This window comes from Hippopotamus amphibius, chromosome 16 (assembly GCF_030028045.1).
Source record: "Hippopotamus amphibius kiboko isolate mHipAmp2 chromosome 16, mHipAmp2.hap2, whole genome shotgun sequence".
Lineage (NCBI taxonomy): Eukaryota > Metazoa > Chordata > Mammalia > Artiodactyla > Hippopotamidae > Hippopotamus > Hippopotamus amphibius.
The window spans coordinates 53873576-53887380 of record NC_080201.1 but is presented as its reverse complement, the minus strand read 5'-3'; the positions used below and the strand labels follow the sequence as shown (position 1 = coordinate 53887380).

General features: G+C 51.7%; 1 protein-coding gene across 1 annotated transcript; it reads right to left on the bottom strand.

Annotated features, from left to right (window-relative positions):
- Nucleotides 1-8892: 8892 nt before the first annotated feature.
- LOC130837952 (phospholipase A2 inhibitor and Ly6/PLAUR domain-containing protein-like) lies at nucleotides 8893-12287 on the bottom strand. The gene is made up of 5 exons (XM_057710673.1): nucleotides 12198-12287; nucleotides 11009-11125; nucleotides 9611-9763; nucleotides 9232-9375; nucleotides 8893-9038 (listed from the first exon to the last, which is right to left on the bottom strand). The coding sequence occupies exons 1-5, from the start codon at nucleotides 12265-12267 to the stop codon at nucleotides 8893-8895; spliced, it is 630 nt and encodes a 209-aa protein (XP_057566656.1). The 5' UTR covers nucleotides 12268-12287.
- Between the last annotated feature and the right edge of the window lie 1518 nt (nucleotides 12288-13805).

Sequence of the window (13805 nt, the reverse complement as noted above, 5' to 3'; positions counted from 1 at the left end):
CAGCAATGAGCTTGCAGCCCCTCCTAGAAGCTGGCACACCGAGCTCAGAGGTCCATCTCACCCCCATGCCTTTGCTCAGAGTGCCCTCCTGTGTTTCTGCCACTTTGCCACCATCTCTGACTTGGTCCTGTCTGACATCTCTGCTCTGCGCTTCTCTGTTCCACATTCTCTCTGCCCTCATGCCAATGGGAATCGTGCCTGAGATCAGATCTGAGAAAGCAAGACCCACCTTTGTTTTCATGTGTCTCTGACCCTCCTGGAGTGTACTGATTGTGCCTATGTAGCTGTGTATCGGTGCTCTTGGGTGTCACGACTATCTTTTAGCATGGATGCCTTTTTTTTTTGTAGATAAGAAGTTTATTTAGAGATTTATTTAGAGAGAAACACACTCCGCAGATAGTGTGGGCCATCTCAGAAGGTGAGAAAGGCACCAGGGTATGGGGGTTTTCAGTCTTTTTAAGGGTGGGTAATTTGATAGGCTAATGAGTGGGCAGAGTGTTCCAGAATGGGGCTACCACCCACTTTTGGATCCTCTTGTCAGCCTTGGACTAGTCATGGCACTTGGAAGTTGATTTGTCCGCCATCTTGGACCCATTTGGGTGTGATCAGTTTATGTTGTGTTCTCGGGCTATGTCATTCTTTCCAGGTGCCCTGTCCCCTTCCCTCCTGTTTCATTTCCCCCTCAGAGATTTTACTGCCATATTCGTATGAGAAGCAGAAGGGCGTTGGTCCATCTTCTGTAGCTGCTTCCAGGCTGAGCAGGGGCGTTGACCCTGCCTGTCAGACAGTAAAAATCTCTGGATGCCGGATCTAGGGGCACCAGGGGCAGGACAGCTCCTTGTTTTAAGTCGGTATGGGCTGGAGTCCTCGAATAGCCATCAATTTGGTGTGGAGGTGTTGCAAGTGCTCCATAGCTTTGCTATGAACCTCCTTGATGATGAAGCACTTTTTGTAACAGATGGCCAGAGTGCAAAATATCTATAAATGACCGAAGACTTAAAAGCCATGGCTAAACATCGGATTACAGTGTAATTGATAAAGAAACTTGGTTACAATAATCAGAATCACAAATGATCACATTTAACATAAATATTTCTGCTTAAATACTTGTCTCTAAGTTACCTCCGAGGCCCTGGTCACTGCTATTCGCGCTGCCCTTAGATCTTATATACATGCTATTCCCCAGTGGGGTTTAAGATTGGGTCGCGTTGGCGAATTGAATGGAGACTGACAGGGTACAGATAAACAATGCAAAAGGTATTTCTCTACTGAGGGAGAGAGTCCTCTCGGTGCCTATGAGTTTAGGGGTTACTGCTTTTTGCCAGGATATTCCTGCTCAGGTCTTAACTTAATAGCCACCGGCGGGATGTCTTTGGCCAAGCCTGGACCCTCGATATTCCACACTGCAGGGTCACCAAGGCTTCTGTCTCAGCTTCAGATTCAATCTGTTCCTTTCCACTTTCTGTTAGAACCATTTGGCAATGAGGGGGGTTCCCTTGCCCCTCGAGCAACAGAGTGGCCCCTAACTTGGTTAATAAATCCCTTCCCTTTAAAGGGATGGGAGAGTCAGGCACAAAGAGAACGGAATGTGCAAATGGCTGGCCGTTGACCTTGCACACAAGGGGCTCCAGGAACGTGTGCCCTTGGGTCTTCCCTGACAACCCCGTTATGTATTTGTTATGATCGCTAAGGTTTCCAGCCCTTTGGGTTCAGACCAAGAAGACTGCACCAGTATCTATAAGAAATGCTGTCCTGTGGCCTGCCACGTCAGTGACCAGCCAAGGCCCGACATTCGTTGTATAGATGGTATCCTTAGGTAGAGGCACTTTTGGCCTTGGGCCCCTACAGTCTTCTGATTGCAACACCATCAGTGGCTGAGGGGCCTCCATCGCTCTCTGGTATGTGGGGCATTCCCTCTTCCAGTGCCTGGGCTGTTTGCAAAGGGCACATCGATTGCACTCGTTCCTCCAGTGCCCCTCTTGTCCACACGGGGTACACTGGCCTTGTGTGGGTACCCTTGGGCCTTGTGGTCTGCCAGGGCCAGATTGGCCTGGCAAAGCCAGCCTTCCCGTTGGTGGTCTCTGAGCGGACAAAGCCAGTGCAATCATGTGGGCCTTTTGCATATTTCTCAGGGTGCGTTCAGCCTTTTCAGCCATATCTCTATTATTGAAAACCGAATAAGGCAACTGGAGACAATCGCTCATTGGAGGCCGAGGACCCGCAGTTGCTTTCTGAATGTTGGGCCTGATGTCTGGGGCCAGCTGGGCAATGAAGGGCTTAGCCAAAAGGGCCTGTCCCTTGGGGGAGGAGGGATCCACGTTTGCATACTTCCTGGAAGCCTCCACTCGTCTCCTTTGGAAGGCTGCAGGCTTTTCATCCTGTGCCTGCTGGACCTCTCTCACCTTTTCATAATGAACAGGTTTTACTGTTTCTTCATACCCTCTGTTAAGCAGTTCATCATATGGTCCCATCTAGAGAGCACTAGAATTCACTCGGTAGTTCCACTGTGGGTTTGCTTTAGGGACAGTGTCATTCCCCGCCCGGTACAATGCATGGCCCTGTGGGGCTCTGGCCGCCAGTATTATAGGCTGCTTTTCCTCAGGGGTGCAGCAGTGGGGTAGGAAGGCCTGTCAGTCAGATCAAAAGAACGTACTAGTCGGGTAAACCCCTTTGCAATACGTTTAAGAGTCTCAGAAAAACTTCCCAACCTGTCCTCTGCCTACTTAGATCAGACACTGAGAAAGGTACATGGACTCTTATTGTTCCTTGACTTCTATGAGAAACTTCTGTCAGAGGCAAAACGGCAGGGGCAGTTGGTTGGTAACATATCCTGCTGCGAGTGCTCCGTGGGCTAAGGATGGGCCCTTTGGGTACCTCAGGGTATGGAGAAGAGGTTCCTGAATATGGATGGGGCCCGTTTTCCTCCCTAGCGGTATTTTCCCCTGAGTTAATAGCGTTGGCTGGAGGAGGGGCTCCTGCATGTGGGGTGGTCCTTGTCTCAGCCAGATCTGCTGCTGGTATGGTGACCCACCTCCCCCCCCCCCCCCAGGGAAGTAGCTCCTCCCAGTGGTCCTGATGTAGCAGCGGCCCCTCCTTGTGGAGGCTTTGACCTTCGAATGGCCCAGTAGGGTAGATGGGTTAAAATGTCTTCTGTGTCTATATTAGAATTTTCCCTCCGAGCTACACATGCCTTAAATTCCTTTTGGGTCTTATTGTCTAAATACAGGGCCATGAAAATGTGAACATATGGAAGCTCACTCCATTTAAATTTCCTGCTACAATATAACTCTAACTGCAGTATAGTATCAGAGCTCCGGGACCTGTCTAGTGGCCACTTTTCTTGGCTTCCTAACTCACAATGTGGCCAAAGCTGATGACTTAGCCTAATGAGTGTTTTTCTCTTTACTCCCCGTTGTCTGGATCGTTCCCAGCCCTGGAGGATGTGGCCCAGAGGGGTGCTGGTTGGGACGGATGCCCCCTGACCCATTGCAGACCCACACCTGAGATGATTCCTCCAACCTCCGTGCTAGCCACAGTGCCCCTCGTAAGTCACAGTCCAGCGTGCAGTGTGGTCCAGGTTTGCACGTACCGATTGTAGATGCTGTCCCTTGCCAGGCCGTCTCCCAAGCTGATGTTAGTGCCCAAAAGTCATGGCAGAGAAAACGCACAGAAGACGTCCCCAGCGGGGTTGACGATGAGCGGGAGGTGGTCCAGCTATAAGCTGGGAATCAAGGGCAGCACCCCTGAGAGTCAGAGGGAGGGGAGTGAAAGCAATGAAAGGTGCCCCTTGCAGAAGAAAGAAAGAGAGCAGGAATGAGCAAGGGTGCAGGAATGTCGGAGAAAAAACGCAGTGAAGTAACAGTTTTGTCCTGGCCCTGCTCCTGGATGTGTATAAGCATAGAGGGTTGACCCGCTGTTCAAAAGTGAGCAGACATTGGCAGAGTGTCCTCCCCAGTATACCTGGCTCACGGCGTCCCACGAGCCTTTTAGGACCAAGACCTAACTCAATATTTTCTTACCTTATCACTGTCCACTTCGTGGTCGCCAGCTGAAACCACGCACCTCACTTTGGGACTTGAGCTCACGTGCCAGGACTGAAACCAAGCCAAAACCCAGATTGGGACTTGAACCCATGAGACCGGGACTCAAACCTGGCCAAAACCCATGATCTTCCAACAGAGATCACACACCTGGTGTTCGGGCTTAATGAAGCTCAGGTTCTTTTTTGTTTTTTTTAACTTTTTTTTTTTTATTTTTTACAATAAACTGCATATATTTAGAGTGTACAATTTGGTATCCCAATCTCCCAATTCATTCCCCCCCCAGCCCTCCCCGCTTTCCCCACTTGGTGTCCATATGTTTGTTCTCTACATCTGTGTCTCTATTTCTGCCTTGCAAACCAGTTGATCTGTACCATTTCTCTATAGTCCACGTATATGTGTTAATATACAATATTTGTTTTTCTCTTTCTGACTCACTTCACTCTGTACGACAGTCTCTAGGTCCATCCCTGTCTCTAGAAATGTCCCAGTTTCAGTGCTTTCTACAGCTGAGTAATATTCCATTGTATGTATGTACCACATCTTCTTTATCCATTCATCTGTTGATGGACATTTAGGTTGCTTCCATGTCCTAGCTATTGTCGACAGTGCTGCAGTGAACATTGGAGTGCATGTGTCTTTTTGAATGGTGGTGTTCTGTGGGTATATGCCCAGTAGTGGGATTGATGGGTCATATGGTAATTCTATTTTTAGTTTTGCACGGAACCTCCATACTGTTTTCCATAGCGGCTGTATCAATTTACATTCCCACCAGCAATGTAAGAGCATTCCTTTTTCTCTACACCCTCTCCAGCATTTACTGTTTGTCGATTTTCTGATGATGCCCATTCTGACTGGTGTGAGGTGATACCTCATTGTCATTTTGATTTGCATTTCTCTAATAATTAGTGATGTTGAGCAGCTTTTCCTGTGCCTCTTGGCCATCTGTATGTCTTCTTTGGAGAAATGCCTGTTTAGGTCTTCTGCCCATTTTTGGTTTGGGTTGTTTGTTTTTGTGATATTGAGCTGGGTAAACTGTTTATATATTTTGGAGATTAGTCCTTTGTCTGTTGATTCATTTGGGAATTTTTTTTCCCATTCTGAGGGTTGTCTTTTTGTCTTGCTTATAGTTTCCTTTGCTGTGCAGAAGCTTTGAAGTGTCATTAGGTGCCACTTATTTATTTTTGTTTTTATTTCCATTATTCTAGGGGGTGGATCAGAAAAGATCTTGCTGTTATTTATGTCGAAGAGTGTTCTTCCTATGTTTTCCTCCAGGAGTTTTATAGTGTCTGGCCTTACATTTAGGTCTTTAATCCATTTGGAGTTTATTTTTGTGGATGGTGTTAGGAATTCTAATTTCGTTCTTTTGCATGTAGCTGTCCAGTTTTCCCAGCACCACTTATTGAAGAGGCTACCTTTTCTCCATTGTATGTCCTTGCCTCCTTTGTCATAGATTAGTTGACCGTAGTTTATCTCTGGGCTTTCTATCCTGTTCCATTGATCTATATTTCTGTTGTTGTGCCAGGACCATACTGTCTTGATCACTGTAGCCTTGTAGTATAGCTTGAAGTCGGGAAGCCTGAGTCCACCAACTCTGTCTTTCCTTCTCAAGATTGCTTTGGCTTTTCGGGGTCTTTTGTGTTTCCATACAAATCGTAAAATGTCTTGTTCTAGTTCTGTGAAAAATGCCATTGGTCATTTGATCGGGATTGCATTGAATCTGTAAACTGCGTTCAGTAGAAGCTCAGGTTCTTGATGTCTCACCACAGAAAGAATTCAGTGAGAGACAAAGTGATAGGTAAGAAGTGTATTTCGGGATTTATTTTAGAGAGAAACACACTCCACAGATAGAGTGTGGGCCATCTCAGAAGGTGAGAAAGGCCTAGGGGTGGTTGCCTTTTAAATCATGACTTTGAAAGGGATTGAATCTTAGGCTCTGTGGAGGCAGCACATTGCTCCTGAGGCATCTGTCTCTGGCAGCATCCAAGCAGAAATGACTGAGACTCCCTTGTGGACGGATCACTGGCTGCCATCAGGGTGTGTTCCTGTGCACCTGCAGGCTGGAAGGCCCTCGAGGGCAGACATTCAAGGAAATGGATGGTGAATGTTGGCGTTGCCATCGCCAGAGGCAGAGGAGGTGCACACGCCTCCTCACCTTAGCTGAGTTTCCTACTTGTCTGGATAATGACAGAGAGACTTGTGTCCATTGAGGTGGGGAACCATGGAGACAGGTGAAACAAGGGTGGGTTGGCTCGCGGTGCTGTTTGGAGCAGTGAATAAAAAAGTAGAAATTCCATTGTGTGTGTGTGTTCCTTGGGGGTTCACAGAGGGAAAGAAGGTGCTTTGGATGTTGACTAGAGCTGAAAGCGTCGGCTCCCAGGTCTGAGGGAGGAGGGGTCCAAGGGTAGGGACTCCTGGGTCCCCAGAGAGGAGAGACCGTGGGAGTCTGTGCAGGATAGAATGCCTTGGGCTGGATTGCAAAGACTTCATCTGAGTTTTTCCACCCTGGAGGGTGGGGTGGCCTAGTAACTGTCTAGCCCTGGGGCTGTGATGAGACACATCTCGGCCCTGGAACCAGCGTGGCCCATTCATGCCCCCCGTCTGTTCAGCGTCTGTGCAGGCCTGCCCTTGGATTGTCGCTTCTCATTCTGACTCAAGAGCTGGACAGAGGACCTCTGGCTGTGGGACAGCTGCAAACACGATGGGGAGAGGCTTGACACGTGCCAATGTGTTGGGACTTCCTCTCTTGCTGCCCTGGGGACCCTGCCCCTGCCACCACCACCACACCAAGAAGTGCAGGCTGGGGAATTCCTGGCTGGTGCTGTGGTTAAGACTCAGCGCTGCCACTGCCAGGCCCAGGGTTCAACCCCTGGTTGGGGAACTAAGATCCCTCAAGCCCCAAAGTGCGGCAAAAAGAAGGAAAAAAAAAAAGAAAGAAAACAAGAAAAACAAGAAGTCCAGGCTAACTTCCTGGGTGATCAGAGACATATGGCCCCGTCAGCCCTGACACCCAACCTTCTGAAAGAGAAGCGACTAGCTGACCAGCAGCTGAATCCCGCAGAGACCAACAAAACCATCACCCAGCTGAACTCAGACCAATTTGCCAACCCATAGAATGCGTTAAATACAAGGCAATTATTTTAAGCAACTGAGGCTTGGAAGGGCTTGGTATGTGGCAAAGGGTAACTGATACAGGCTTGTCCCCTCTCTCTGTGATGTGGTCTCTTTCTCTCCCTCAATGTGACTCGATTGAAATCTTCAGCTAGGACACTTTTTAGCTGCATGACTGCCAATGTGACATTCTGTCTCTGTGCCTCAGATTCTTCTGAAAACAGGGATGAGAATAATAGCGCCTATCCCATGGAGTAATCGTGAAGCCAAAATGAAAAACAGCCCCTAAGACAACATGGTGGCCATGCGTGCTGGTTATGAAATGTGTCTGGCGGGGTGGGGTAGTGGTGGGGCAATCGGGGACCCAAAGGCAGTACCTCCTCCCCTCCCTGTGGGATTTCGTAGGGCCACGTGACCAGCTCCAGCTGATGAGTTGTGTGAAGTCCCTTCTGGGTGGCAGCATTTCATCACCCATGTGAAACGGCCCTGAGCTCTCTGCTGTGCACAGAGACCAGCACTGTTCAACTTGGCGACTGCTCCACGATTCTGACGAGCAGAACGCCCTGTGGACGGTGCTAGACATGGAAGGTGAAGGATAAATCAGCCTTTCCTGAATGGGTACTTCTGTAGCAACTACCACTCCTGTCCCTCCCGATGCAGGGGGTGTAGACGTGCCCGGTCCACTGATGTTGGCTTTGACCATATCATCTACCTTACTCTGCAGGACATGAGCGCCCGCGACCTCGGCAGGGGCCCTTGGTGCACCTGGTTTCTGTGCCCCTGTGATGAGCCATGAGAAGGACATTAGCCAGGGAGCCACGGATCCCAGAAGAGTGTGGAACCCCATGGAGGACGGGAACCCCCCTCCCACACTGGAGCCAAACCCACCAAAGCACAGCCAGAAGCAGAGCCGCCCCGGCCACCTGCAGACCCTTGGAAAGGAGGATGATCATTGTTCCAAGTCTCAGTTTGGGGATGGTTTGTTATACGAGCATTCCTACAGCATGAATTGGCTACGACAACTCCGTTGCTTTTAACCACGGAGATTAGGGACTTGATGGCTACTGTAGCATAATCGAGGCTGTCCTGATTGATGACAGGATCGAGCACCTTGCCAACTCATGGCCACTCAGGAAGTGGCAGCTATTAGGATGATAACTATTTGGCCAGACACATTGTCCCAGGACCAAGGATGTCTCTAAGGTGCTAGGCACTGTGCTCAGTGCTGTTTTCGTGTTATTTTCTTAGTCGCTTCAGACAGTCCTCTGCAGTTACAACTGTTAACATCCACATTTTACAAACATGGAAACCGAGGCAAAAAGAGGGAGAGATGAACCAGGAGAGGTGAGCTTGGACTCTGGAGTCTGACCCTCCCTAGCTCTTTGCCCCAAGGCAAGTGACACCATAATCTGTGCCTCAGTTTTTTTCCTCTGTAAAATGGGGAGAATACTTTGGATTTCACGGACTTGTTGTGATTATGAAATCAGGTACCGCATGGAAAACACTTAGAAGGGGGACCCGACAGGGCGTAATTGCTTAACAACAGGTAGAGTCTTCCCTCTCTCGCATCCAAAGAGGGGGTTCCCAAGGGTTGAGAGCCCTCCTTTTGAGTCCCCCCTCCCCGAAATGCATCACATCACAAGGACTCAGGCTTGCTCTGTTCACTTGTTTAATATATTGGCAGATGGGAAGCTGTAGCTGAGAAGAAATGCAGACCAAACGTCACATAAGCCTCAGTCCTTTACTTAGCCTTGCCAGAAGGCTGGGAGTCTGGAAGACAGTTAGCCCGGGTGATGGTGTAGATACGAGAGGCTGAGGGCACCAGGGTCCCAGGCTTGGTGTGGCAGGCATTCTCTGTAGCACAGCCCTGAGTAGCAAATATGATACCTGTGGGGGCAGAGGGATGGCAGGGTCCAGTCAGCACCTCCAAGCCCTCCCTCCTCATGAGCCAGGGGTCATCCCCCTGCCACCTCCTCACGCAGTTCTCTGGAGCCACTCTCTCCCCTAGAAGCTGGAAGTATGAGCCTCCAGTTCTGGGAGCCTCCGTGTCCCCTCCTCCAGAAATCCAGGTACCGCTCACCCGTCTGCACTTTGCCAGTGAATGCAGCACAGCGGCTCTCCTTGCCAACACAGGGCACTTGCTGAGTCGAAGAGCATGTTTCCTTGAAGTGGGCGATGCAGGTAGGGCACTGGAGGCCATTCTCTGTCCGATTGTTCTGGGGAGCTGGGGAGGAGGGTGGAGTGTAAGGTATAAGGGAGGATAACCCCTTCCCAACCTCACAACGACCCAGAGGACAGCAGCAGCTAATGGACACTGCGTTTCAGAAGTGAGGAACCTGGGGCTCAGAGCAAGGAAGATGCTTGAGCAGTGTTACCACCAGGTCAGTGGCGGGTGCTCACAGCAGGCTCTGGGCCCAGGCAGGAAGGGACTCTGGATGTGGGGCTGAGCTGGCACTCACCGGGCACGGGATCGCGGTTGCAGGCGTTGCCCTGGCAGCAGCGTGTGTTGGACACCGCGTAGTTCTCAGGGTCCATGGTGATGGAGAGGAATTCTGAGCTGCAGGCGCTGGATTTCGTGCACCCCTTGTAGGTGTTCACCGACCGGTGTCCCTCTGCAGGATGGCACGATGCGGGGAGGGCTCAGGGCCCCTGGCCTGGACCCCAGCTCCTGGGTCTCTCCCAACGTTATAGCTGCCGCAGCCCGCTGCTGTCTAGGGAGTTCTCTTCCAGCCCCTCAGATTCAGACCCCCTTATCTGCCTGGAGCATGGTCTGGATGGTTTATTAGGTCTGTCCCAGCCACAGCCTTCCTCCTCCCCACTGTATGGTGGTCTCTTCCAGCCCTAGGGTTTCCCCTCTTCACCCCACAGGAGGGTGTGTGTTCCCAGCTTCCTCCCACTGCTGCGGGGTCCCATCTCCCTCCTGTGTAAGCCCGGGTGGTCTCTTCAAGGCTTTCACGACCTTCCCCCACCCGCCGACCCTTGCTAGGTGAGTGGGACAGCGTGCAATCTTCTATCCCAACTTCCTCACACACCCCCTCCAGTCGGGGTGGTTCCTTCCTGCACTCAACCAGGGCCTCACCTCCTGTCACATCCTTCATTCATCAGCTGCTCTGCGCCCACCATCTTCCTTTACCTAAGGGTGTCTGGGTCTATTTCAGCCTTGAATGAACCCCCTGCCAGCAGTGGTTTCTTCCTTTGCCCCCCTTCTCCCCCATCCTCCCTCAGGTCTGCGACCGTCCCTTCCATTTTAAGTCCTGCCGCTCCTTCCTCATGTACTCATGTGTCTCCCCAGTGGCCCATCTCCATTTCTCTGTGATGATTTGCTCCATATCTTCCCTGTCCTTTCTGTCCATTTCTATCTCTCCCTCTACCCAAATATCACTTCTCTACCTCCTGTCAGCTATGGTCTCTTCCAGCCCACATCCCTGAGGGATCCCTCCCTCCCCAAATGGTCAACCTGATCCCATTCCTTGCAGCCCACTCCATTCTCTTCCTTCTCCTCTACACCCGCCTCCCCCAGCCCCTGGCATATTAGATTTCCCCCTCTGGCTATTTTTCTCTGGTCCCCCCCCCACCCCAACCCTGTGTGTTCCTTTCCCAATCCCCTCCTGCCTAAGGAAGTCTCTATATCTGCCCCTCCCTGCCCCCCATTGCCTCTTTGGAACCTCATTTTCAGAAATCCAGGAGACCAGTTGTTTCTGTCGTTCCCTCGGATTCTCTTCCCTTCATTCACCTCGAGACGTCCCTCTTTCCTGCCCCCTCACCATTTGAAGGTTCCTCCCAACCCACGGTGGTATCTGGTACCCTGAAGGCACACCGCCCTCCCCAGAATCTGACAACACTCCCGGCCCTCTTACTTCTGCTGGTCTCAGCCACGGTGACCACGCAGGAGTCCTGGTCAGGGTCGCACGTCTGCACATTTCCACTGCACGTGAGTCCGGAGCCTGTACACACCTCACAGCTTAGTGGGTATCCTGCAGTGCAGAGAGCGGGGCTCTAGTCAAGGGTGCTGTGGTCTGCAGACCAAGACTTCCAAGCCCAGAGCGGGATGGGCGGTATGGGGTCGGGGCGGGGGGGGGGTATGTCTGAGGGAGGAGGGACAGGTGTCCCCCTGAGTGTTCTTGGGCGGGGCATTGACCGCGGTCCAGGGAACTGTCCGAAGCTCCTCCAGTAGGGATACTGTGCCTTCAGGGTTGAGAAGCCACTCCACCAGGGAGCAACTTTACCTAATTACAAGGCTAGGGACTTTGGACACTAGGGTCCTCTGAGAAAGCTTGGGGACAGAGAGGGAGCCTGGTGAAGGTTTCCATGGACTTCTGTGAAGCTTCAGGCCCAGCTGGTTCTCGCAACTGGAACCCTCTTCCTTGTAGGTCCCCGGCGTAGGTCTCACAGACAGTAGGAGCCCAGGCAGGGGGACCTGAGGCTGGGATCAGCATCCCAGGTCAAGAAGGGAGAGCAAGGACCAGGAGGGCAAGGTCATGGACTCCTTGGTCCTGAGACAGGAGGCAACTGGGTCCTGGGGAAAGTGGGTCTGGCCTGAACTCCTGCATCAAAGGGAGGAGGGCACCGGGGATCTGAGCTACATAGAGTCCTGGGAGAAAGGAAATCTACCCCTCCCCTCAATTTTTTCTTTAAAGATTTCCCTTTCTAATCATACCCTCATCTGATTTCCTGGAATTTAGTGTTTGTTTTGTTTTGGCCACGCTGCTTGGCATGCAGGATGTTAGTTCCCCGACCAAGGATTGAAGGCATACCCCTGGTAGTGGAAGCACAGAATCTTGAACACTGGCCCAGATGTCTTATTTTAAGACCCTTCCTTGGGGACAGGGGATACAGAGCCCATTAAACCCCTCCTTTATCCGGGATTCACACACACAAGATTTTGAGCTATGTATTCTTCCCTTGCGGCCCCAGACCTTCTCTCCTTTAGCCTCTGCCTTCCCCATGAATCTGAATCCCCAGGACACCTCCTCTTTCCCCATCCTCCCTGCAGGATCTTGCTGAATGCTCTGAGGGTCCCAGGAGCCGAGGCCCCTCGTTCCTTACCTAGACCCAGGAGGGTGCAGAGCAGCGCGGAGGCCAGCAGGAAGGTCTGGGGTTTCATGCAAGTCCTCATGATGGATGAGCGAGTGACCCTGCAGTCCCAGGTCCCCAGCTCTTCTTATAGGAAGCTGAGGAGGGGCGGGTCTGGCCCCACCTTACCCTTAGGGTGAGAAAGAAGTGATGTCAGATCTGGGGCAGGTGTCTGCAGCTGTGGGTTGGGGAGGCAGAACCAGAATCTGAAAGGGACATGGGCCTCTTGTGCCCAGCCCCCTCTTCCATGGGGACTTGAGGAGTCTGGGCCTCCAGCCCTCTCTTCCATCAGGAGCCAGAAGGTGACTTGCCCATTTTCTCACATTCCCACCACTTCCTACCCCCGTGCCCCGTTATATTTTCTGGCCTGAAGCCCAAGATCAGAATCAGGTCTTTAGATTCCCTGTAGGGTAGAGCACCTGCTGGGACTGAGATACGCTTCCCACTCTTCCCGAGGGGTGCCCGGCATGGGTGGGGCCCTAGCTGGTAGGGCCCAGCGTGGCCAGGCTTGTTGTGTGGGGGCATGCTTGGCTCCTACTCTCTTTTCTGTGTGTGGGCTGTCTCCAGCTCCGACCCCACCCCAAGAGGCACTTCTGGGTTCTCAGGGACTGAAGAGAGGGGTGTTTGTAATAGGGCAGCGATGGTCATGGCACGAGACAGGTGCCCACAGGTCACATTGGAAACCTGAGGCGTGGTTGGAAGCACTGAAACTTGGGTATGTGTGTCTGATTTTGGCACATGCATTGTGGGTTTTGTTGGTTTTTTAAGATTTATTTTTGCTGCGGATCACTTTTTTTAAAGTCTTTATTGACTTTGTTACAATATTGGTTTTGTTTTTTATGTTTTGGTATTTTGGCCCTGAGGCATGTGGGATCTTAGCTTCATGACCAGGGATGAAACCCGCAGCCCCTGCTCTGGAAGGCAAAGTCCTAAACCAGTGGAGGTCCAGGGAAGTCGCCATTGTGTTTTATTTATTTCTTTACCCACTCTCTCCGCCTTAGGCATAAGCATGAGAGATCAGACATTGTGTGTGTGTGTGTGTGTGTGTGTGTGTGTGTCGGGGGCGTTGGGGGTGGGGGGGTATAGGGACGGTAGCCAGTAAGCAGTGCAGGAGAGCCTGTTGCGATAGGCTCCAGGCTCCCTACAAATATGCACTCAGGTTTGCTGGCCTCTTGCTTTCCAGGCTTCAGCTGGGGAGTGAGGGTGGCAAATTTCTTCTGGGGACCAATCCTGGAAGCGCCCCTTTTGCTTTGCGCCCTGAAAGCCCAGTGGGCAAGTCACCGGGAGGAGGGGCTCGAGAGTGGTTTGGCTGGAAGGAGGCAGGAAAGCTCGTTGCTAGGCAACTCAGCGCTGCTGGCCTTTTGCCAGAGAGATGCCCTGGGCTTGGGCAGTGTTTACGCGACCTGCGGCGCGCTGCAGTTTGAAAGGCCCAAGCCTCCTGCATTTGCGCGCTGTTGCCCGCATGGGGCACACCGCTGTGTGCGCCTTGAACTCAGACTCCCGTATCTTCTTGGTCTTGCGACGTCCATGACGTTGACATGCCGGAGATCGGCCTCCGCCATGTGGTGTCCTGCAGGAGCC